A 25,182-nucleotide genomic window follows, 5' to 3' on the forward strand; every position below is an offset into this window, starting at 1 on the left:
TTAAACTTCGAGTGTCCCGCACGGAGCCGCTGCATTCTTGTACACATACAAGGACTTTAGATTTGGTAAAGTTTCACCCACGTTTGTCAAATGGCATAGCTGTGAAGTATCCCTGCAAGAGGTGTTCCAAGTCTATACCGGAGAGCTGAATGTTAGTGATTTTACTGGATTCAGAAACATTTAATCAATATTTAATCTGAAAAAAATATATATTTTACGATTGGCTTTTCGCAAATGTTACAATGAATATTTTATGTGTAATGTTAGAAATTTACGCTGTATTACTTCTCTCAAGTAGTGTGTTAAATAATTTTAGGTTACAGTATAATGTTAAAATAGAAATTTTGTGATACATAATTTGTTACAAGCTCAAGCAGGAAGATGAGATAATCAAGAAACTCTTCACACAGAGATGTCAGCGAAGGGGGCCCATAAAAAGTTACAGCCTCCTTATCAGAAAAGACAGTCTACCACCTTTTCTCCATCTCTTTAGAACCATCAAAATTAAGAAGAAGTTGACAAAAACCAGAAAAGTTCTTAATTTGCAAAGAATTTATGCATCATGTATGAGATATATGAATATGCAACAGGCTATTGCTTTTAAGGTTATTCCTTTGTTCAGAAGGGATGCTTTTTGTGACTTAGTGTCCGAGTGCATCTGGACATCTGTAATTATTTGCTTTTTATTGTCTTGCAATTGTCCTAACTCTAAATTTTATTACTCTAATTGTATTACTATTTTTATAACCATTCTATTATTATTAAACTTTTAACATTTTTAAAAAACAAGTGATTGGCATTTTTCACAATTAATAAAAATATTTAATCCAAACAAACGAATGTCTGCTTTTTCTACCACAGGATTTAGATACAGTATCTGCAAAATTAGCATTCATTGATACAACTTAATAGAAATCCCACTCAAAAACACACACAACATAATGCACTTCATATTACAGACTGAAAACTTGGGAACTCAGAAGGTTGAGGATCCATTCAGAGTTTTGGAGCATGCTATAAGGGAACCTGATCCTTGGTACAATTCTGCTTTTACACAAACCAAAATGACAGATGTAGGAGCCACCATGGGATCTAGCTTACCTGCACACACACTTAGAGAAAATTCTTATGCCTTGGAGCTGGCATCCTAGCTCATCCTGATAGCATGAGTAAGACTCTTGTAAACTTGCTCCCTCCCTTTGTTCTTTTTTAAATAAAATAATTCTCTCATGGCTTACTAAACTTTCAGGTAAAAAGTAGAAGATTGTTTAAAAAATTTTCATGAAGTGTATGTAAACAGTAACACTTAATGTAAACATTATGGTCTCGCTCCTGAGATGCATGTCTTTGCTTATTTGTATATTCATTCACCATATTCCATCTGTTCATCCATCTACAGTTCTGTAACTGGTTATCAAACACATTTTCTTTCATTTTAAGTAGGTACGTACCCTAAATCTCCTTAACACCAGAAAGTGCATAAAGCATTCATATAGTCATTTTCATTATTCAGGATTTCACTGGATATTTGTTTACATTGAAAACTGGATTCATCACATGAATCATGAATTATTAATTCCCTCTCTGATCAACTGTTGCAGAAAAGCTAAGCAATCTGTTAAGAGGGTTTAAATTAGATTAAATTAGAAATGTAGCTGCTGGCACCTATGCTGATTTTCAACCCCTTCAATGCCCTTCAACCCCAAAGTACATTTGAAATATGTCAGCACATCCTTTTTCTTCCAAAAAATGATATAGTTGCCCCAAGTCCATGTGATTTCCCCTGGCACCATGTGCATCAAAACATTTTTCTTCCAAAGTGGGGAACTTTCGTTGCTTCTGGATCTCAGCATGTCCTCCACCTTCCAAAGAAACATCTTCTCTGTGCCGAATAAGGATTCTTTTCCACGTTAATCTTCTTATCCTGAAAGCAATTGGGGAAATATTAATCTACCTATAAAATAAAGACTGTTTTGGGAAATTCTATGGAATAACTATTAATACAAAAGTCAATAAAATCTATTTGTGTTTATATATTGACAGAGATAATGGTTCATGAGCTGGTCACAGAAATACTACTAACATGCAAACATTCTCATAAGCAGAAGCTTGGGGTTTTTTTATCTCCTCAGGACTGAAAACTTTTAATGCTATTCCTCACAAAATAATTAATGAGGATGTGGTTTCCATTTCAGGGCTTGCTTCTATCTTCCCGATGCTAAGAATTCTCACACAGTCTTAGCTGATAATTGATAGCTGATAATTATCAGCTGATAATCAAATAACAGTGCTTATTTAGTCTGCACCACTCAGAAGCAGAATTAAACACAAAGGTTAAGTGATATAACAGCACATGTATACAACACAACTGGGTACTACAGTCCATCTCTATAAAAGTGAAAGACAAAGGAAAATAAAACAGAAATAAATATGCATTCTGCCGTATTGGCTGCTTTGACTGTTGCAACCAACAGTACATTGGATATTCAGAGTTGTACATGCATCATTTCATAATAAATACTTTGCAGATCTTCACAATCACCACAGGCAGGTGGTTGAATTTCCCACCGTCTAGCCACATGTACAACGTGACAAAATACAATATTCTAACTACTAATGGCATTTAAGTACAAAGAAGAACTAACCTTGACCAGAACTCTTCACAATTACTTTGTAAACCTTCTACACAAACAACACCTGGCTTCCCTGGCATGCAAAACCCTGACAGAGAGAGCTCCTTGGCCCAGTCAATAATATTCTTTCTTTTTTGCTTGTTGTAAATGTGATGACTGTAGATCCACAATCGAGTGAACATGGTGACTTCTGACTGTGTGGCATCTGAGGCTGTCCTTGAGAAGGATGAAAGCTCTTTGTCAATGTAAGCAGCTGCGTGGTCTTTAACCCATTCCCTCGCACTCAGCATGCAGGGCTCGCCGCTGAAGTTTTGCATCAAATATGTTTTTAGATCAGAGTTCAGGAGAATCTGCTGAGAGCGGCTTAATAATGATGACCTAAAGAAAAGGAAAAATATAAATGCATATAAATATATATGTGTTTACAATTTAGCATGTTTTTTAAAACACAGAATAATAGAATCCTTAGGTTTGGAAAAGACATCCAAGATCAAGCCCAACCTTTGACCGATGATCCCTTTGTCAACCAAACCAGTGCAGTGAGTGCCACATCCAGCATGCACTGACCACCTCCAGGGAAGTGACTCCAACACCTCCCTGGGCAGCTCCTTCCAATGACTGACCAACCTTTCCATGAAGAAACTCTTCCTAATATCCAACCTGAACCTCCCCTGGCACAGCTTGAAGCCATTTCCTCTTGTCCTGTCACTGGTTCCCTGGGAGAAGAAGCCAATCTCCACCTGACTACAACCACCTTTCAGGTAGCTGTAGAGGTCCCCCCAAGTCTCCTTTTCTCCAGGCTAAACAAAGCCATCTCCCTCATGAGCTGCTTCTCATTAGGACTTGCATTCCAAGCCCTTCCCCAGATTCACAACTTTGCAAAACTTTTGCTTCAAGTTGCCAAGAAAATCAGGCATAGCTAGATAATATGAACTTGCTATAGATATTTAACTCATATTAGCTATGGAAACATTTTAATTATTATTTAATTGGTGTGCTAACTCTTGAATTGACAAACAGCACTACCAATCTGTAAAACAAAATCAAGAAAAAGGTACTTGAAAAGTAAGTATGGTGGCTGAACTAATTTCCTGTAATACACAAGTCTACTTCTTTAAATAGAAATAAAAATATCAGAAGGCTGGAAGAAACCACATTGTGACAAAGGAAGAATAAGACCTTTGACTATGTTTTCACCACTTTACTTAGTCTTAAGCTTTATTAAAACAGCCACGTCTTTCTTCTTAAGCATCAGGTCAATGTATAGTATCTATATGTAACACTCCTGTACAGGTGATGGCTCCTTCACACTTTTTCCCTTTCCCTCACTTATTTGCTGAGCACAACAGAGAATTGTAAGCTTGTGTATTTGTTTTTTCTTCAGCACTTTTGTCAACCTGGCTTAATTCAGCAGTAAACCATCAGAAAGCAGTCCCTTCTCTGATCATAACCGTATTTGTGCAATACACTCTAACTTATAAATGTTTTTATTAACAGTCGTACCTCACAGTAATTTCTGGGAGAACAGTCGGATATTTAAATGGTAAAGCACAGGCCATAGAGAATTCCACCTAAAAACAAATGAGGAAATGTTTACTTCACATAAGCCATAAAATCCCACAAAGTAATAAAATAATTTTTAAAAAAAGGTGTTTACAATACCATAGAGGCACTAGGCACCTCTGTCTTTACGTTCAGTATAAACTGAACTTTTGAAGACGGCACCTCTGCAGACTCATTTTCAACATAGTGTTTCAGTTCCGCTAGAGCCAGCTGGTCTGTGATGGCAAACTCTTCCTCATAAGGAAACATGCTAGACAGTAAGTCTAACTCTGAAATTTGTATCTCTGCTGCTTCTTGGTTGGCCATTTCTGTTGTTCCCTGAGCAAAGAAAAATATAGGGAAGAAAAGACACGGCTTGAATACGGGACAAAGTCCATTAACTGCTCGCATGGAAATCATGCTACAGAATCACAGAAAACGCTGAGTTTGAAGGAACTCACAAGGATCATCGAGTCTTCTGGGCTTTTCGGGACAATCACAAGAGTCACAAAAACATTGTCCGAACGCTTCGTGAGCTCTGTCAGGCCGGTGCAGTGACCACTTTGCCGGGGAGGCTGTTCCAGTTGCCAATATTTAAAAATATTCAACCCTAACCCTCTCCTGACACAGCTTCACGTCTTCCCCACGTGTTTTGTCACCCCTCCACTTCCCCTCCGGAGGAAGCCGTGGACTTAAGGCACACTAATAGTTATTAATACAAGCCCATCACACGCCGCTCGTGTCTGCCGTCAGTCCGGGTCACGCACACACGCTGACAGCCCGCGCACTTCCCACCGCCCTGACGCGGTGGCGTGTCACCAAACCAACACTTTGCACACAGGGCAGCTACCCTGTGCTGAGGAGAATGGGGATGGCGGGGAGCATCCCCTGCCCCCGCACACCCCGGCACCGCTCCGCCGCCCCACAGAAAACAGAGGAGGCGAAAGGCGGCCGGCGCGGCGCCGCGCATGCGCGCACGCGTCCCGCGCACCACCCCCCGGTCACGGCCCCACAATGCAGCGCGCCAGAAGCACACATGGCAGCCGGTGACCGCCGCCCCGCCACCGGCGATTGAGGTGAGATTGAGGTCTGCCCCGCCTGGTGGAGTCATGCGCCACCTCGCCCCGCCGCACCGGCAGGTGAGGGACGGGAACCCCCTCCCGCACCCGGGGCCGCTGCCGCGCTCCTACCGCCGCGGCCACTCTCCTCCCAGTCCGAGACTCGCGCCGCCGGCGCGCTGCGGCCGTCGCTTCGGCCGGGACGGGCGGGGCTCCTGATTGGCTGCGGCAGCTGTCGGTCATGGCGCGGGCCAATCGGAAGCAGGCGGGGGCGGGCCGGTGGCGGCGGGCTCGGGGCTCAGGTGCTGCCCGCGGACGGGCAGCGCCGGCTGGGGCAATTGTGATCATTGTGATAATTATTATAATTATGATGTTTTCATAGCTCGCTGCCCGCCGCACCGAGCGAGGCTCCCCCAGCGACCCTCTCAGGGCCTTTCCCCAGTGTGTCAGTCAAACGCAGGTGCGCGTTTGGTGGCTTGCGGACCGCTCTGTGGTATTTTTAAAAATATAAAATGCTTCAGTCGTTTAGGCTGTGCATTCTTCGTGAGGGCTTTGCCGTGGTGCAAAACCTGTCGGACAGGTCAGCCCAGGCGCAGCGTGGGTTAAATGAACAGCCCCACAATTTGGAAAGGGTTTTATTAAAATTGTTTATACGAGATCAAATGTTGCAAAAGTTGCTAACAAAAGGGCTAATAAAGACTTACTGCTGGTCGTGTTCACATGAAGGGCGGACAGCAGGGTTCCTGCAAAGATTGCAGAGACTTGATTTTGAACCCTTTTAGCTTCCTTGTTTTCATTGCACAACGTGAGTTTTAAGTTTGCCTGAGATTTTTGGATGATCTGTTGTTAGGTAAGGTACAGGGTCTACAGACTAGAAACTAAAAATGTGCAGAAAACTAGAAACAACATGTGCAGTAGCCACATATCTGAAGCCAAGCACTTTGCTTAGGACTCTGTAGATCACTCTTGTTGAGAAGGGTCCACAGGTATAGTAGATAACAGAGCTGTCTGAATTATTTGCTTGATACGTGGGGAAGGGGATGATAAGTCTTCCCCAGCAAAGAAATTGAAAAATCAGAATTCCCATTGTCTGTATATTTTCAAATATGTCAAGAGTATTTTACTTGTGTCAGATTTCATCAAAGACGCTGGAAATTTGCAGTAAACAAAATGAAAAGGTTGCAAATTCTTCAAGATTTAATTGGGACAGAACCAATTATTTTTCATAAAATTCTTGTGGTGTTAAGTCCTTAAGGTTTATGGGATTTTTGATACTGAAGTTTCCAGTCTTGTTATTTTGTGCAATACTTTTGAGTTAACATTTTAAATCATTTGGGTTTTGTAATTCACACTGTGATCTTGTCTATACAACAGTTACAATAGTTTCATGTTAAAATATAATGAATATTTTTTTGTTTTGAAAATGTCAAATAAAAACAAGTTAATTCACCTCAAGGGACAGCTTGCCCATAGAAATAACTTGTGTAGCAATGAACAAGGAAAATTAAAACTACTTTCTAATCCTACTGTTTTTCTTTGTTAGGTCACTCTTCCTCTTAGGAAACATTGCAGACAACAAATATGGGCAAGAAACGCACCAAAGGCAAAACTGCACAGGCTGATGAGTCTCCGGATATACTGAGTATGTTTCCTTGGAGAAGTTTGTGGACCTAATGTTACTTTTAACCTTAGAGAAGGCTTGAAAGCTAATTAACATTAGTCACTGGCTTTGAAGTTGCATCTACAAAATCTGGATTTTTAATTGAAACGCAAGTCTAGCAAGAAATCCTGTTGTCGTGACTTTTCTAAGTATGGTAGAATATAAAAATCCTGTCTTGAAAACTGAGATTAGTTTCTGGTTTTTCAGGAAACTCAAGCACACAGTTCTTTACTGATACAGGTTGTGTAAAATTACTGAGAATATAAAGGGTTTGTGGAGTCAGCTGCCAAGCTTAAGCTGCATTTTCCTAGTGAAAAGTTTGTTGCAGAATATTCTTGCTTTAGCAGTAAAAGCTGTGACTAAAATACTTTTTGTGAAGCAGTTTGCCTTTATTCTAGCAGCTAATTTGTTACTGACTCTGGACACTAAAGCTCTCATAGTGTATTTTAGTTAAAACTTCTTCTTTCTGTTCTTCTGTTCCAATAGTTCCTAATCCCAGATACTAAATTTTCTTCTCCTAGCTCCACTGGATCTCACCTCTGACATTTTTTTTTTGTCTTGTTTACCTTGGTTATTGTAGCTTTTTTTTTACTTGTGTAGTTTTTTACTTATATTGTGTGTTCTCTGCTACCACCTTATCTGCCAGGTCACAGATTGTGTCTTTCTCATCTTTTTTTGGGAGGTGAATTGAACCCAATGAATTTAGTTGAGGGAAAGAGCACTTAGAGCTTGAGGAGGCTTGGTGGGATGGCCTGTTTAAGTCCACTCTGCTTTGTTTTCCTGATTGTCCTGGTCTTTTTGTGTTAGCTTCTGTCTCTATTGGATGCCTTTTTAATCTGCTTTTGTTTGGTTTGGTTCTTGGGAGTGTTGGGGCTTGTTTCCTGGAATCAGGGTCAATGTCTACTGTAACTGTTCCTCTTTTTCTCCTGCAAAGAGACCAGTTATGTTCTAGCTGCTGCTGGCATCTCAATTTTTTGCCTACAAATAGGTTACTTTATGATGACAAAGACCTGTAAAACTACAAATGAAACTAAGACTAATCACAGTGAATAATTCCACTGTAACAGTAGTTGCCAATATACACATTTTTTGGTTTTGCTTTTTTTTTTTTAATTACGATTTTGTGGATAAAGCTTATGTTTTTCAGAAAGGCTAAAAGAATGCTGATGTGTGTTTGTCTCTTGTTGGCTAGCATTTGCACATTGATAAAATCCTGTCATCTCGGACAGGAACAAAACTAGAGGTACAAAAATTTGCACCAATTTCAGTTTATGCCAATAGAAATTTGCAATCTTGAGGCTGTAATCTTGCCTCAACAAAGATAGTTTCAGAGCTGTCACACTATCTGAGCAATAAATACACCTCAAAGTAAAGTTTAGGATGCAGCAACAGCACACCCATATTGTCAGTGGTGGTAACAAAAGGTTTCTTTCTGATACTCTGATAAATTGTGCTGTGTTAAATCCATGTTTCTTGGGCTCTAGAAAGACTATCCTAGCTTCTGGATTGCTGCCAGTGTCTTCAAAGCTTGCATTTGTTGTGCTACCTACATCCTTCTTGTGCTTTTTAATTTGTAGAACCTGTGTGCAACCATATTCGTAAAGGACTGGACCAAGGGCATGTGAGAAAGGCACTGCAGAATGTGGAATGGCATGTTTGTCAGGACTGCAAGGCAGACAGTAAGACACAAGAGAAGGCTGAGGAGGAGGAGACTGATGAAGGCACTTCGATATGGTTATGCCTAAAATGTGGCCATAGGGTATCTCTTTTGTTGTTAATTTGTCTTAATACCTTTCAGTGTCTCATAATGCAGTGGAACAAGAGAGTTTCTAATTAAACTCTTATATTCTCTTTTTTTATTGTAAAGATGGTGCTACCTAGATGACTTTATTTACTGTAGAGTGTGATTTAAAAATGTCTGCTCTGTATGTCAAATAAAATACTTGGAAGATGGCTCAAAGACATTTAGCAGACTTAAGGCTAAACCACCATCTTGAAGACTGATTTTCCTAGAAAGTTTGAATTATTTTGCAGAGAAAATAAAAATGCTGCTAATCTGTGGGTTTTTTTACAAGATCTTCATACTCACATTAGTTCATGGAACTTAAAACTCTGCATGCCAAAGAGGTTTTGGTACTGTTTTGTTCTTTCAGGAATTCATTCATTAAATGCTCAGTCCCATATCAGCTTTATTCTGCACCCAGTAATCTGCAGAAATAAGTATTTTGAAATAGATATCCATCTGTTGATCCCCGTTAGTAGAACATAATTGAACAGGTTTGATTATAATACTTCGTTTTTACTTTGACTTTATGTATGTTCTGACAGTCAAATGGATTTTGTGACACTTGTGGTTATCAATATTGTAGGGCTGTGACAGAAATTCTCCAGACCAGCATGCTTTAAAGCATTTTAAAACACCAAGATCAGATCCCCACTGTTTGGTTCTCAATTTGGACAGCTGGAGTGTGTGGTGAGTTTGTCAGACAGCACAAGACAGAGCTTGGGGGGCAACAGAGGCTGGAACATAATGTGTCCTTTCTTTGTAGATTCTGAGATTTCTCTGTAGGCATATATTAAAGTGTTTCCAAACTTGTAATTTCCAGCAGTCTTTGCTGAGATTTGCAGAATAACTGTTATTTTCTTGTAAAATTTATGATTAGAAAATTTTCATAATTAAGGTTGAACTTGACCAGCTAGTAAATGTGGTTGACTTAATACTTTTTGCAGCTTTTACTTGGTCAGAATACTGACACGTGGACACTATTCTTGATCTGTAGCTCTAAATCTTAAGTCTTGACCTTGGGAGAAGGTTCTTTCTGATGTGCACTTAGTGACAATCTTACTTTTATCTCCTCTGTAAATATGATTTTCTAATACTACATATAGACAGGAAGCATAGCTAGAATTACGAGATGCTACTGGATCAAGCAATACAAAATCCATGTCCCAGAAATTTTAGCTTCTCTCAAAAGTAATTACACACTTATATGAGGGGGAACCCTAATTTTCTAAACTGTGCTATATAGAAATACTGTACTTGACATAAAGAGTTCGTTTTTCTTAGTAATGTTTTGCAACATAATATCTGTCGTGTTCATTTTATATAACAATTTAATTGATCATAGTTAGCACTTACATGTAATGATCTCTACTTTTAATGAATTGTAGAATGGAAATGGACATTGTTAGTAACATTATTACTAATGAACTAGTGAACTTGTCTTTTTGAATTTAAAGTAGTGTTAAAATTGTGGGTTTGAAGTGCTCTATTTTCCCTGTTTTTTAATCAAAATATTTGCAAATAAGAGGAAGTTGTGGAAATAAGATGTTTCGCTTCCTACTAGAATTTCTTCGTTGTACAAACTTACCCAAGCAATGATTCAAAGATTGATATATTGGCTATAAATTAGTTATAAATCAAACCCACTGCCAAGAACTGTATTTCACAATAGGCCCTGTACAGAAATTCTGATCAAAATTTTAATCAAAATTCCAATTCTAATCAAAATTCTTTTATTAATGATGTGAATGTGTGACCAAACCTCTCTGTGGTGTGCATGCACATGTAGTTCAAATTGGATATAAATAATAAGTGTAAAGAGTTTAGAGACATGTGGAGAAGAAAGGGAGAGTTCTAGGTATTCACTAAGTTCAGTTCTTTTGGGTTTACAACTGCTGATTGTACTTATTTTCAGTGCTGGTCAAAAAGGCATCACTAACAAAACCTTTTCCAATACCTTGATTCTTTCAAGATTGTCTACAATTTTTTTGACAGGTAGAAGGTTACGGTGTTAAAATACACCATGGAAGTAACTATCCTTTGTTATTTCCAGGAGTGAGAATGTCTATTTTTATTATTAACCAGATAGACAATATTTAAGCAATCAGGGATCCAAAAGCTGACTCCGTTTTTTTAATGAAATATGACAAAATGTGATGACTATGCCAGGGATGCTGGAGATTTGAGGAAACACTTTGCTGCAGACTTCTTCTGATTTTAATATCTGAAAAAATGAGTCTGACTTACAGTAATCTTGAAGTCTGCCTAAGAATTGTAATTGGTGTTTTCCAAAATGCAGAAATGTCAGTACTTCTTCAAAGAGTTTGTTCGGTGGAACTACAAAATTGGGATGTGTAAAACTCCTTCAGATGTTTGTGTCCTGGTGCAGTTTTACCCTTCTCGAGTCTTTATGACTGCAGCTTCTCCTACAATTTTCTCTAAAGCAGATTACTGGCATAACCATATGCTTCTTTGCTCATAAAGAGACAAACGGGGTTTTTATCAGCAGCAGAAGAGCAAATACAAGTCTGCAGGTTTAAAAGGGGACATGTGAATTATTTCATATCTGACTTAATTGTATTTAAGTATTTTTTTGGCTAGAATATTCAAAGTATTTTTCCATGCCATAATATTCATAAGTCATTTCCTTTAAGGCCTGATACCTTAGTTTCTTGATTTTGGCAAAATTTTCCAAACTTTTCTTTTTCTTGCAGCAGGGTTTCTAAGCACATCTTTTAAAAGTCTGATTTATACTTGTAAATTGCAACTGCCAGTCACCAAAATAATTTACTAAAGATAATTTTTAAGGGTTTTATTTTTGTAACAAGTAGATTGAATTCTTCTCTAAGACTTACAAATCTTACACTAAACCATGTAATTTTATAACTTTGTGTAATGAATTGCATCAAACAAGTAAATAGCTTAGGATTTTTAATAATAGAAAAAAAATAGGATTAATTGTTTTCTTTTGGGGGCGGCGGAGACAGGTGCTACCTATGTGATAATGAAGTTCCATATAAAACTTCAACCCTTTTGGGCCAGACTGTGGATTTTGTTAGAAAACAAGTTGGTATTGACTCATCACATGCAGGTAAGTAATTATAGTATAGATACAGTAAATTAGAAGGTCTCCTAAGTGTTGGAGACAGTACTATAAATCCATAATTTACACTAAATTAGATTTCGCTCTTTATGGTAAAGGGAAAAAACTAATTTCTCCCCTTATTTATATTATTTGTCACAATTCTGATAGCATAAGTAACATCCTCGCCCATAGACCTAATTAGAACAGGATTTTGCTCAGCATCCCCTAAACATTTACAGGCAAAACATACAAGAATAGGCAGAAAAAAAAGACAGGTTTATGGTGACTTTTTAAAAAATGTGACATTCAGTTTTTCTGAAAATAGGCATTTGACTTTCAGTACTTAGGGTGCTGTGTTTATTTATCAGTGTTGCTCGGTCTGTCTTGAGACCTAAAGAAAAATTGTCCTTGCGTAAGGATAATTTGATTTGATTTTTTTAAAGTCTTTTTGTGGGTATTTGTGAATGTATCAGGAATGACTAAGTCTCCAGGTGGTGCAGCACATATCCTGGTGGAAGGAGTAGTATACAGAGGTTTTGTCACTGGATCTGTACATTTATTTTAGGTAGCTGCAGTGCTTTTAGAACTCTAAAATATTGTGTTCAGCCTGCAGTCTACCTGTAAAATATGATTGTTTAAAAGAAAACCCAGCAAAAAAACCCTAGTTTCCATAATGGCAAAACTAATTTTGTACAAGGCATTTCCACTAGAAAAATTGGAAGAATTTGCATATGAAAATAAATACTATTACAAATGACTGTAAGAAATTCATACACTTGGGTGAAATCACAGACCCTGTGGGAAATGAAACACAAATATCCAGCAGTGCCACGAGGCTGTCTCTGAATTCAATTTTTTCAGAAAGCAGCTGAGGTTTTCCCAGAGGGAGCAGAGTTTTTGGAGTGGTCAGTCTTTCCCAGATTGTTGAACTTCGTAACAGTTGCCAAAATTTTCTTCTTGGGTTTGAACTGGAAAACCAATGAATACTTGGGTGCAGTTGTTGCCTGTGTCATGTGAACTGTGTCCATCTGTTTCTTGTCCTAAGATTGTATTGTCTGTTTTCCTTGCTTTTTCTGAACTTGTGTTACTTGATTTTTAGAGATAGTATTAGCTCCCAGCCCTATTTACCAGAAACCAAATCAATAGCTGACTGCCAAACTGGCAGAACCAGTGTGGATGTTATTTTGAAAACTGCCTGGAACTCCCTTAGAGCTTTATTAAACAGGCCATTGAAATTTTCAGCAATACACCAACATAATTTGGGGAGGAAATATTTTTAACTCATCTTGAAGACTATAAAACTTTCAGTATCATCTCTTCAGGTACATGAAATGAATATGAGAATGCTTTAACAGTGGGAACCAGTTGGATGTTGTAGAAAGCCCTCACATAGGTGATTTTGACAGGAACATTCTGAATTCTGAAAGAATTTCAGAGTATATTGGCATAAATGGCTTGTGTCCCAAGAGATGTTTAATTTGCTTACTGATTTGAAGTGGTATTTCAGGTGGTTCGTGATTTGTTGTTTTGTTTTTTAACTTCTATTACCTAGACAATTTAAGAACCTAAACCAGTAGTTTTATATTTAAAAATTAAAGAATTAATTATCATATGTATAAGCTCTAGCCATCATAGATTGCTGTCTGCTGTAATAATCTTTCCTAGCCTATACCATATAACTATGTTAATATGTGGTATGTTTTTATTATTTCAATAGAAAAACAAGAGACTAAAGAAGTTGAAAATAAAAAAGTGGAAAAAGACAGCAAAAATGAGCAAGAAAAAGAAGTTTCACTTAAAGAAGAAAATTCTCATTCAGCTGCTAATGGAGAAGTCACTGTGAAAGGACTTAGTAACTTGGGAAATACGTGTTTCTTTAATGCAGTGATGCAGGTACAGAACTTGCTGGTTTTTTTAGAAAAACTTTGAATACGAAAAACAGTCCACAACAACCCTGCCCCCAGCATTTTACAGTGACACAATTAGAATGTGATTTTTTCTATCTGCCAGGAATGATGGCTTCTTTCTAAAAATAGTGTGTTGGCCCAGAGAAATTCAAAGAAATGGAGCTGCAGGTTCAGACTCGCTCTAAGGGGAAATACAATAAGCTGCCTTGTCCTTGAGGGACAGCATTTTTCACTGACATAAAATAAGCATGCCAGCTCCTAGTTATTTTTTAAAAATATGAAATAGTCTGACACATCACCCTTGTGACTTCATAGACTATAAGAGATTAGTATTCAAAGACCATGGATGTTTATTGTAGTAAAAATGTCTATCTCAGCAAAAGGAAATCAAAACTAAATATTGGATGAAAAAAGCAAGATGAGCAAGCTGCAGGCATTATCATCTTGTGTGACTTGTTCAGCTCAGAAATGTAGAATAAACTTGTTCTTTCATGTGTATAGAAACTGATATTAAATTGTGCTCTTTGGCTTTTGATACTGAAGCTTTACTCAAATAAAATTCCCACTGTACTTGCAGATTTTAGTAAACTGCTTTTGATTTACTTTTAAACCAAGCAAATACATATATTGCATTTTATTCTTTGCATTTTTCAAAACAGACACTAGTAAGTACACTTGTCAAAAGATGAGTCTGTAGAAGAAAAATACATTTAGGGTTTCTGCAATATGAAGTAATGCTTATAGAGGGCATTGGTAGTCCCATTAGCTATATGGAATGTATCTTTAAGTCTTAAACACAGATGGGGATTCTAGAGTGGTAATTAACCACTTTAGTTCTGTGTTTGGGGAAATAAATTGCTGCTAAACTGGTTGCTACGAATTCCATAACTAGTGGAGTTTAACAGCCCTTCCTGTTGTTCCCATTTTCCAATTTCTCTCTTTTATGTTCTACAGAATTTATCCCAAACTCCAGTCCTGAGGGAGCTGCTTAAAGAAGCTAAAATGCCTGGCACAACAATTAAAATTGAGTCACCTGAGCTATGCACGGTAATATGTTTTGACCTCCATAGTGTTTGTCCTTACCTTCTGGTCTGTTAAGGAAACCAGCAATGTTTTTCTGTCAATTTTAAAGCTGCTCCTGTTGTAAGCTTCCTACTCACAGCACAGACAGGCAGCAGAGTCCAACTCCATCCCCAGCAGACTGCCCTTGGCTATCCCACTCTTTTATAACACCCATCTTCACTGGATGGGCAAGGCTGTTTCCACTCTCTGATAATTAGCATAGCCTTGATTTATCAGAGGCAGGGTTGCTTACAGTCCCTTCTCCTAAATGTTCCAGCTAAATGCTAACAAGTTTAGGGTGTAAAATCAGCAGGAGCTTTACCACTGCTTTCTATAAAGCTGCTTCTGAAGTCAGTGGAGGTATTTTGTTGAGTGTAAGAACAGTGATTCAATACTTTGTCATAGAAGAAACGCTTGCATTATGATGATGTTATTTAAAGGATGAAAATGTGTAACTCTTGCTATAGTGCCACTTTTCTAAATGCAAATATGAAATTAGAGGATGACTCTAGCACTAACTTAAATAGCACACCTGTCATTACAGTTAAGAGATTTCGATGACAGAAAATGCACAACCTTTTTTAAGAAATTGGGTTTTTTCTCTAGTAAAGGTAAGAAATCCAAACGTTTAACTAAGCAATAAATAAGTGAGTTTTGCTATCATTTCATGGTAAACCACACACTGTTTTTGTCAGGTTAACTTATTGCCATTTTGGAATTTTGGGTATTCTATTTGACAGTAACGTTTTCAGGAACTGAAAAGGCAAAACTTACTACCAAAGCATCTGCCACTGAATCAAGGCAAAAAACTCTGTTGCTTTTCTTTCAAACAGGAACCTCAGCTAATAAAACTAGATCAGCCCGGTCCTTTAACACTAGCCATGCATCAGTTTGTGACAGAAATGCAAGAGACAAAAAAAGGGGTAGTGACTCCTAAGGAACTTTTTGCTCAGGTTTGTAAAAAGTAAGTATCTGTACAATTGCACGTCATAGTCAGTATGAAAAAGTTTGTTGTTTAAGACTGTCGGTTCTTCTTTTTTTATCTCTAGCTCAAAACACAGCATATAAAATTTGTAGAATAATTTTTGAAAGAAGAGCAAAATAAAAATGAACAGTAGTAAAATGAAAGATACTCAGTGACATACTGAGTAGGTAATGTCATATTTTTTAGAAAATACAATATGTATACACTTATTTCTTTTATAAACTCACATTCTGGAGACTTTGTCCATGTGTGTTTGCTGTAAGTCGTTTTTGCTTTATCTCTGAGTTCAGTTATACTTTACAATTTCCTTTAACAGAGCAATACGATTCAAAGGTTATCAGCAGCAAGACAGCCATGAACTGCTTCGTTACTTACTTGATGGAATGAGAGCAGAAGAAATCCAGGTGAATGCTAAAGTCATAGTTGTGCATACCTTTATTCTTCATACCCTGGACCCAGACTCTTCTGCTGAGGGGAGAAGGAACATACTTCCTGAAATGTGTCAGCTTCTCATGAATGAAGTGTGGTTGTGCTGTCTATAAAAGAACCCACAGAAAAAGTGGCACAGAAAAAGAACATCCTTAAATATTTTAATTTCTGAAACATACTTGTACAAATTCCATAGGGGTTTTTTTGCCTGTTTTAATTTGGGCAAGTCTTTAATCCTTAGACAGATTTTTTTACATACTAATTGGAACATTATGGTTGCAACTTCTCAGTTGATTTTTTTTTTTGATATCTACAGGAACTATTGTGTGGTTCTACAAGTATTTGTGTTGTTTGTATTGAGTCTCTTAATTGGTGAAGATTATACTTTTTCCTCCATCTGAAACACATCATAAAATGAAGTAGATAACTGAATTACTTTAGGAAATTTTACAGAGTATATTTGTTTTGAAAATTTCAGCAAATAAGTATTGGAATACTAAAGGCGCTGAGTGATTCTAACAAACAAAATGAAGAAGAACTTAAAAAGAAAATTAAAGGTAAATTATCACAGCATCAGTAATTTGTAAAATCTCCTTTGCTGAAATATATAAAGTAACATTAATAGTATCAACTAAAAGATACATGTTTACTTGTACAACTTTATGACTTCTTGAGTATGCGTGTATCTAGAATAAAAGGCTAATAATTTTAGTCTGTATTTAAATGTCTTGCTGAACTTTGTTGGCATTTCCTTCTTAACCGGATAAGAGAGTTGATTCTGTAGACATCACACATTATAATATGTTTGGGCAATGATTAATCATTCAAACATGTAAGAAATTAAAATACTGGTATGTGAATATAATTGATGCAGCAGCTAATAGTCCATTGTTACCTAACAGTAGTGTAGAAAAACTCCAAGCAATGAACAGAAGGATTTTTAAACTTTCAACATGACTTAGGAGATGATCTGACAATTTTAATTCAGACTGTGTTACTCTGAAATTACAACTTGAGGGAAATGGTTTTGTTTGTCTGACAAAAGTTGATGCTTGTTTTATAAGTTCAGATAGTTGTTTCAGTCTTGGGAGAAAACAGGAATCCTTACTGAGATGCAGTATTTCTGAGAAAATAGGGAAATGCATTTGAGCAGAGAAAGTGGTAGAGGTGTGGTTTAACCAATCTGTGTTCTGGGTGTGTTTTCACCCCCGTTCTTTTGATACACAAAAGACTCTTAATTTAAGAATCTTGCTGTACTTGCTATCCTGAAGAAACCAGAACAAGCCAACATGTTTCGCCATACACCTTGCATGTTATATTCTCCTTTATTTATTCAGTATGCCCTAATGAAATTGGTTGCCAGTATATTGTATGTAGTATTTTTAACTTTACTATATACTTTTTGAATTCTCAGAATACGAAAAGAAAAAGGGAATACAAAGTTTTGTAGATCGAATCTTTGGTGGAGAATTAACCAGCACAATTATGTGTGAGGAATGCAGAACTGTAAGTAAACCTAGAGTGTTATGTCCTGTAATCTGCAGGAGAACCTGAAAGTGACTGTCTGTAGAAATAAGACTTGACTAGCTGCATGCTTTTCAAAAAGGAGAAAGATTCCAGACAAATCATTCTTCCACTGTATTCTAAAGTTGATCTTTCAGTTCTTTTCAAAAGCCTTCCAGAAAAAGAGGTCAAAAGAGGCAGCAAGCTGCCTCTGCCAGAATTCCCTCCTAGACTCTCAGAGAACACCTTCCAGTGGTACAGATCATAGAGCAAATTAATTGTTATGGGGCCCTTTCCTCTTCCATTCAAGGGATTATGTCTTCCCCTTTACCACAATGAAAAAACCATGGGAGTACCAGGAGGACAGTTAAGAACACACTACATATCCTGAGAATGAAGAAATTGAATGTATTAGCAAATGGGCTGTTGTATATTATGATGGATTGCAGCTCTGAGTTTCTTAGGCCTTAAGGTGCAGTCTTATTAGATAACTCAAATTCATAGAAGTATTTCCTGCTCATTTCTGTGGTAATGTGACTCCTGGATTTTTGGGAATTGGAAGCTATTTGTGGGGGTAAAAGAGACGTGTTTTACAGTTGAGTGCACAATTAAAAGCAGGCCTTGAATGTAAATGTGCAAATACACCTATTGACAGCAAGACAGCTGTTTCCAAATCAAATTAAATTGGACTCTTGATTATTCATTTAAAGGTATCCTTGGTCCATGAGTCTTTCCTTGATTTGTCACTTCCAGTACTAGATGTTCAGGTAAGAAATAGTACATAGGTACTTTTCAGCTTATATATTTTTTTACTCATATGAAAACACTTATTTTACAGTCATTAGGAAGAGTATTTAAGCTTCTTTCTAAAAGTCTCTTTTGCAAGTCAAAATTACACAGAAAGATAGAGAATAAGATTTTTAATGAGAGTCATTCCTGTAAGTTGTAGCTCATAAATTGTCTCTGGAAAATTACACAGATTGTTTGAGTTCTTGGGGGTTTGTTTTCACGTTTTTCATCCATTTTCCTGCACCAAGTCCAAGAACACCTCTCCTAATATTCAGATTATGGAATAAAGTCAAGAAATGTTGATAGGATAGTATATGAATACTTATCTGATCAATCTCCAGATACTCAAAGTACTTGATTTGCTTGGTGTTCTGTATTGATAATATGCATATGTAATATTTCAGATTTTTTGTGTAGTACTGTTTACTCATAAACATTGGAATGAAACCCCCAGAGCCAAAGGGGTCATAACTTCTGCCACAAACAAGTTTCCTTTTAGCAGAAGCAAACAAATTCTGTGGCAGGCAGTTCAACAGAAAATGTCTCTGCTTATGTAAAACATTACTTTTAATGCATTTAATGAGATCTGTTAGAGGCAAAGGTGATGTTGCCCCTTTACAGGTTTAGATTTGGCCCTCAATAGCCTTTCTTTTCACACTGTTTCATTCTGTTTCATATGGACTCTCTGAAGTGAGACACTCCTTCCATTAACATCGGGGTGTGAGTTAGTTGTAAGTTACATCATTAAAATGTTCCCTGAAGCTGAAAACTCAGATAACATCTCTGTTTCTGTGGCTTTTTGGGTTTTGTAGAAAGGGAAAATTACAAAGAGAGAAAACATTAAAAAAAACAAAGAAAAGGAATCTGAAGATGAAGAGGATAAAATCAATGACCATTACCTTAAGCAGAAATATGAGCCCCGTGGTACAAGTAAGCACCTTCAGAAAAAAACGAAGAAACAGGCTAAAAAAAAAGCAAAGGTTAGTTTGGATAGATATTTCACTTTGTGCTTGCTCTTTCTGTTAAAAAATTCTTTTTGTTTCCTTAGTCTACATGAAGGAAGAGATAGCTTAGAACTTCTCTTTTCAAATACACAACTGAAAAGACCAATTATGTCTTTGGGGTTAAGACATTCTGTTGAGTGTTACTGTGTAGGAATAATATAATAATATCCATGTATCCAGTAGAATTTGTTGCCTGTCTGAAGAAGCTTTAATTTGTATTAGACTCTTTCCCAGTCATTGATTGCAAGAATATTCACAAAACTTTAGAATACAGACACAAGAAAGATCAGAAAGATAGCAAGGGCATAATTAGCTGTCTTTTTAGTATACTATCTAACAGGGAGCAGTGGGAACTGTGTCTGAGTGAGGATAAATTCAGTATTAGTGGAACTGATTATCTCTGATCAATAAATCATAGATTATTCTTCCCTCTCTGGCCTTGTGCATCTATGGCATGCAACAAAGATGATAAAGAAGTGGTAAGAAATGCTTAAAATATAATTTATATTTACTTTGTTTTTGTATTCTTTTTTATTATGTATTCAAATGAGCAGAGCCAACGCCATCAGGAAAAACTTAAAGGAAAGATGCTTCACTTGACAGATCTCTGCACAACTGAACAGCCAGAGATAGATGTCGAGTGCAACCAAGAATCAGAGACTGAAATGAGCTCTGAAACTCTTGATAAGAAGCAAGAAGAGGAATCATCACATGATTGCAAAGATCACTGCTTAACTCAGAAAGACTTGAGTATACAGGGAAATAGTACAGAAATTCAGAGCAGGCATGAAAATGCAGGAAAGACAGAACAAGAGTGTGAGGAAAACGAGTCTCTCGTGGATGTCTCTATAGAAGGCTTAGATTCTCCTATGAAGTTTGTCAATGGCCTTGACAACCTGTCTTTGAAAGAGGAGGATGACAATGAAGAGGAGGAAGAGCTTGCTACAGACTTTTCAAAACTCCACTTAGGTGCCAGTGACACAAGTGACACAAGTACCTTGGATGGCCTTCAGCCTGTTCCTAACAAGACGTGTGAAGTATCTACGGATGACCCTGAAACAGCATTTTGTACTCTGGCAAACAGGGAAGAGCTGAACCCTGAGGAAGATTCAATCCATCATTGTTTGTATCAATTTACCCGTAATGAAACACTTACCGAGACCAATAAACTGCTGTGTGATGTGTGTACACAAAGGCATTGTGGACCAAAGAACAACATAAGTATGACAGACTTTTTAAAAAGAAAACTTTAAACATATCCCTGTTTGCTTCTTGAGTGGTTAGAGGGTGGGGGGAAACTGTCAGCTTTCATTCATCATATTAAAGGGAATGCTCAGTTTCTCAGTTATTGTAGTAGATGACATTGTAACGGTTTAAATAGTTAAAATCTTGCTGTAACATTTGTTTTGATAGAAAACACTTGATTTAATCTTTGGTAATTCTTCTTTTCTGCAGGTGAAAAGAAGTATGTTTATACTAATGCCAAAAAGCAGATGCTCATCTCTCTAGCTCCTCCAATTTTAACCCTTCACTTAAAGAGGTTTCAGCAGGTAAGTAGCAGGCTGATACATGCATATAGCCTCAGGTTAATACGGATATATGTGTACATATGTGTGTAGTACTTAACTTGAAAACATGCTAGCATTACTTTTATTTACTATAAAACTAGTTTGGTTTTTTTCTCAAAGTTCAGAAAGCGTTAGTGTGCAGCATAGGGTTTTTTGGTCTTTGAGGCACTAAGGGGTGTTTCCCTGAAAGAATATTCCCTTAATTAACTGGAAAATACTGTTTTGTGAGTGTATTCACAACATATTCCCTCATTATTCTTACTGCCTACTGTATTAAGCAGAATCTTAGCATTAATGGTTTCCTACTATTACAGCTGCTTATGGGCCATTATATTTCACTAGGTAGAGGTAAATAGGACCCCTTACTGGTAACAAATAAGTAATAAGTTGGCAGAAGTGGAAAAGAGAGGATTCTGAGCCTTGTTGGTGAGGAGGGATGAAAGGAAAGCAAAGTAACTTAAGTTTTATTTACAGACACTGAAGTCACTTCTTTATTCCCAAGTTGTAGAAAACTTTAACTCAGGGCTTTAGCTTTTCAAGAGAGAAGGAGGAAATGAGACAGTACTTCTAAATTTAAACCTGTTTGGTGGTTTTGGTCAATATACATGAAAAATAAGGGAGACAACTTTAATTAGATAAAACCCAATTTCATATAGAAAATGGAAATGCGTAGCCTGATCCAAGAGACTGTAATATGAAGAAAATAACATTTATCATCATCTCCTTTTGTTTTTCCAGTTTGATACTGGACGATTGTTTGATTAAGGTGGGAGCAGTTTGCATCAGTTCGGATGTTCTAAGATCAGATCCTCAGGCATGTTACAGTATCTGAGAAGCAAGAGTTGTCCTCATAGTTACTGAAGTGCATTAGAGCTGATTCTTTTTCCACTTCTGCTACCATTACATTAATGTATGAGTGAGCTGAAGAGCCATCTTAACTTGTGCTCCAGTGCAGCATGTGAGGGCAAGGAAATAATGCTGGAATACTAGACATTAGAGGGAAAAAAAAATTTGCTTTTCCTGAGATTTGTGTAATGTAAAATTAATTTGTATTGTTGAAACTTTAACCTGAAACATTTAGTAACTAAGCATGGTTTTAATATGCTCCATTTTAACATTATGGGGTTTTCCCTCTACTTTGGTTGTTTAAGGCTGGATTTAATCTACAGAAGGTTAACAGGCATATCAAGTTCCCAGAAGTGATAGACTTGGCTCCTTTCTGTACAGCTAAATGTAAAGTAAGTGGGAAAACAATCAGATTCTCCTTTCCCATGTTCTAATGTGCTTTCACAACAAAGCTGCTTAGCAAAATCTTTGTAGAATGCTTGTCAAGCCTGTTACTTTGTGTGATAACTTGTACTTCACTGCTCATAACTGTAGTGCTTGCATGAATCTCTAATGATCCATTTCCATTTCATCAGCAAAAAAAAATCAAAGAGTTTACATTCTTCAAAACCCAGCACTTGGCTGACATAGCTAAACTTGTGGTTTTCTAGAATGTGGCTGAAGGGAACACAAAGGTCTTGTACTCTCTCTATGGAGTTGTTGAACACAGCGGAACAATGAGGTCTGGGCACTACACTGCCTATGTTAAAATGAGAGCTATGAACAACCACCTCTCTGATCTTGTCCTTCGAGGACAATCTCAAGGTAAATCATTAGAAATACTTTACAAATTATTTCTTAGAGAATCACAAAATGGTTTGGGTTGGAAGGGGCCTTAAAGATCATGTAATTCCAACTTCCTGCCATGGCTGGTATGTTCTCTGAGAAGGGCAGTGAAGCTAGTGAAATGCTATAAGGAGCAGCTGAGGGAGCTGAGAGGGCTCAGCCTGGAGAAAAGGAGGCTCAGGGGAGATCTTATCACTCTCCAGAACTGCCTGAAAGGAGGGCATAGTAAGGTGGGGGTCCTGCTCTGCTCCCAGGCAACCAGTGACAGGACACGAGGAAATGGCCTCAAGCTGTGCCAGGGGAGGTTCAGGTTGGACATAAGGAAGAAAAAGAGACAAAATGGGTGGTTAAGCATTGGAAGGGGCTGCTTAAGGATACTGTGACATCCCCATCCCTGGAGGTGTTCAGAGAACAACCAGCTGTAGCACTCAGTGCTCTAGTCTACGTTGACAAGGTTTATCAGTCAGAGATTGGATTAGATCTTGGAGGTCTTTTCCAGATCAATGATTCTATGATTGTACTCTGATTCTTGCTGAAGAACACTAGTAGAACCGATTGCTTCAATTCTTTGTAATAACTTCTACTCCTAAATTTTTCCTTTCACAGCTTCAGAAACTGAGCCAGTCAAAGGTCAGTGGTTCCACATCAGCGATACCCATGTACAACCTGTCTCTGTGTCCAAAGTGCTGAGCTCCCAAGCCTATCTTCTCTTCTATGAGAGGCTGTTGTAACTCATCAGAAGAGCCTTCTTGTGTGTGCAGCCATCTTTTTTGGAGGCCTGAGAAGGCAGACTTGCAAATCATGTTGTTAACATGTTGGAGCTACTGTATAGCAGGAATTCACTTTATGCATTTTAGGCACACTGACAAACAGTTAACTTAAACTTTTTCCAGTGTTTCCACTACTTTTCAATAGAAGCTTTTTCAAAATTACAGCTTTGTGTTTTTGTTGAGTAATTTGGGTGTTGATATAAATCTCGATCAGCAGCTTTTTCACTTTAAAGCAACAGGCTCTACTTTTGAACTGTAGTTAAACTTGGCTATCATGTGTTCCAATGTGTTTTTTAGACCCGGGTTCCAAGCATAAGTTGTTTCTTTCTACACATCTTAAGAGCCAAAACAATTACAGCTTTAGCTCTCTTTTCACTATTGGTTTATGTCCAGTAGAGGAGCTCTCAAGTTTGCAAATGCTTCAGGAATTCTTTTGTTGGTGCTTTGGCCAAGCTGAGTGCTTGGCTCGCTCTCACTACAGGCAGTCCCATGTAGCGTTTCTGCACAGCAGGCATAAGGACCAGTAGTCCTGCACTGACTTGTAGCTTTGAAGTTCTCCACAAGCTTCATGTTGGCTTTCACATGAATAAAATCTTGGGTCTGCCATGCTAGAGCAGCAGCTGCTTACATTCAATACATTTTTCACAACAGCCTTAATAAGAAAATGGGCATCTTGTTCTTGTAACCCTTAGAGCCATCAGCAGTGGCCCTCATGCAGCTGACTATAGCAGTATGCCAATCCTTCTGAAAACTTGCTGAGTTTATTTTTCAGCCTCACCAACTGACTATAAAGCCTGCATTAGTAGAGCTGTTGTATGTCAGCCTTATTTAGGCATAAGATAGCTCCAGACTTGATTTAGCCTTCCACTCCCTTCTGGTTGTGAGATAGAGTAGCGCTGGCAAGAGCAGTAAAAGGATTAATTATTGAAGTGGCTTAGATTTCAAGTGCAGTTCTCCTTTCAAGCTACTTGGAGACACATAAGCTGTTTACTTCCTAAGATTAATCTTAACAGAGGGCTTCAGCTGAAAGATTCCAGCACTCTGCATCATGCTGGCTAGTGCTACTCAGCATTTATTTTTAAGGTCATTAGAATGTGATGCAGTTCACTGCTGTCAGGATGCCCTTTTGAGAGCATGGGGAAAAGGATGAGGTGAGAAATGCAAGTAAAAAAAACGAAGCACAGAATCATAAATTGGTTTGTTTGGGAAGGACCTTAAATATCATCCAGTTCCAAACCTCTGCCGTGGGCAGGGACACCTTGCACTAAACCAGGTTGCTCCAAACCCCATCCAGCCTGGCCTTGAACACTTCCACTCAGAGGGCAGCCAGTGTCTCTGGGCAACCTTTGCTAAGACCTCGCAGCCCTCACAGGGGAGAATTTCTTCTTGTGTATCAACCCTGAATTTCCCCTATTTCAGTTTGAAGGCATTCCCCTTTGTCTGGTCACTGTATTCCCTGATGCAGAGTCCCTCTCCAGCTTCCCTGAACCCCCTTCACACACTGGAAGGTGCTGTGAGGTCTCCACACAGTCTTTTCTTCTCTTTGCTGAACAGCCCCAACTTTCTCTGCCCCTGTCCATAGGGGAGGTGCTCAGTCCCCTCATCAACTTGGTGACCCTCCTCTGAACTCATTTTAACATTCTCTACCTTTCTTACGTTTGAGGCAGTACATCTGTACACAGTGCTCCAAGTGGGGTCTCAGGACAGGGGCTACTGAATGCAGACCTGCTGCC

General features: G+C 38.0%; 2 protein-coding genes across 5 annotated transcripts; one reads left to right on the forward strand and one right to left on the reverse strand.

Annotated features, from left to right (window-relative positions):
* Positions 1 to 665: 665 nt before the first annotated feature.
* RWDD2B (RWD domain containing 2B) lies at positions 666 to 5,434 on the reverse strand. Of its 2 annotated transcripts, XM_021535372.2 has the most exons (6): positions 5,366 to 5,426; positions 4,637 to 4,750; positions 4,296 to 4,514; positions 4,137 to 4,204; positions 2,646 to 3,011; positions 666 to 1,924 (listed from the first exon to the last, which is right to left on the reverse strand). In XM_021535372.2, the coding sequence occupies exons 2-6, from the start codon at positions 4,643 to 4,645 to the stop codon at positions 1,687 to 1,689; spliced, it is 900 nt and encodes a 299-aa protein (XP_021391047.2). In that variant the 5' UTR covers positions 4,646 to 4,750; positions 5,366 to 5,426; the 3' UTR covers positions 666 to 1,686. The 2 variants fall into 2 exon arrangements, with proteins under 2 accessions (XP_021391047.2, XP_021391049.2); XM_021535374.2 differs by lacking the exon at positions 4,637 to 4,750 and having other exon boundaries at positions 5,366 to 5,434.
* USP16 (ubiquitin specific peptidase 16) lies at positions 5,180 to 23,613 on the forward strand. 3 transcript variants are annotated; one of them, XM_021535366.3, is made up of 18 exons: positions 5,180 to 5,251; positions 6,777 to 6,875; positions 8,471 to 8,652; positions 9,263 to 9,366; positions 11,664 to 11,767; positions 13,479 to 13,654; positions 14,623 to 14,715; positions 15,564 to 15,694; positions 16,032 to 16,119; positions 16,623 to 16,701; positions 17,559 to 17,650; positions 18,358 to 18,414; positions 19,249 to 19,416; positions 19,995 to 20,661; positions 20,896 to 20,990; positions 22,160 to 22,246; positions 22,505 to 22,658; positions 23,286 to 23,613. In XM_021535366.3, exons 2-18 carry the CDS (start codon positions 6,815 to 6,817, stop codon positions 23,408 to 23,410), a joined length of 2,463 nt encoding a protein of 820 aa, XP_021391041.2. In that variant the 5' UTR covers positions 5,180 to 5,251; positions 6,777 to 6,814; the 3' UTR covers positions 23,411 to 23,613. The 3 variants fall into 3 exon arrangements, with proteins under 3 accessions (XP_021391041.2, XP_021391043.2, XP_021391042.2); XM_021535367.3 differs by having other exon boundaries at positions 5,189 to 5,314; XM_021535368.3 differs by lacking the exons at positions 8,471 to 8,652; positions 9,263 to 9,366; positions 11,664 to 11,767.
* The last annotated feature ends 1,569 nt before the right edge of the window (positions 23,614 to 25,182 follow it).

The sequence above is a fragment of the Lonchura striata genome, chromosome 2, assembly GCF_046129695.1.
Source record: "Lonchura striata isolate bLonStr1 chromosome 2, bLonStr1.mat, whole genome shotgun sequence".
NCBI lineage: Eukaryota > Metazoa > Chordata > Aves > Passeriformes > Estrildidae > Lonchura > Lonchura striata.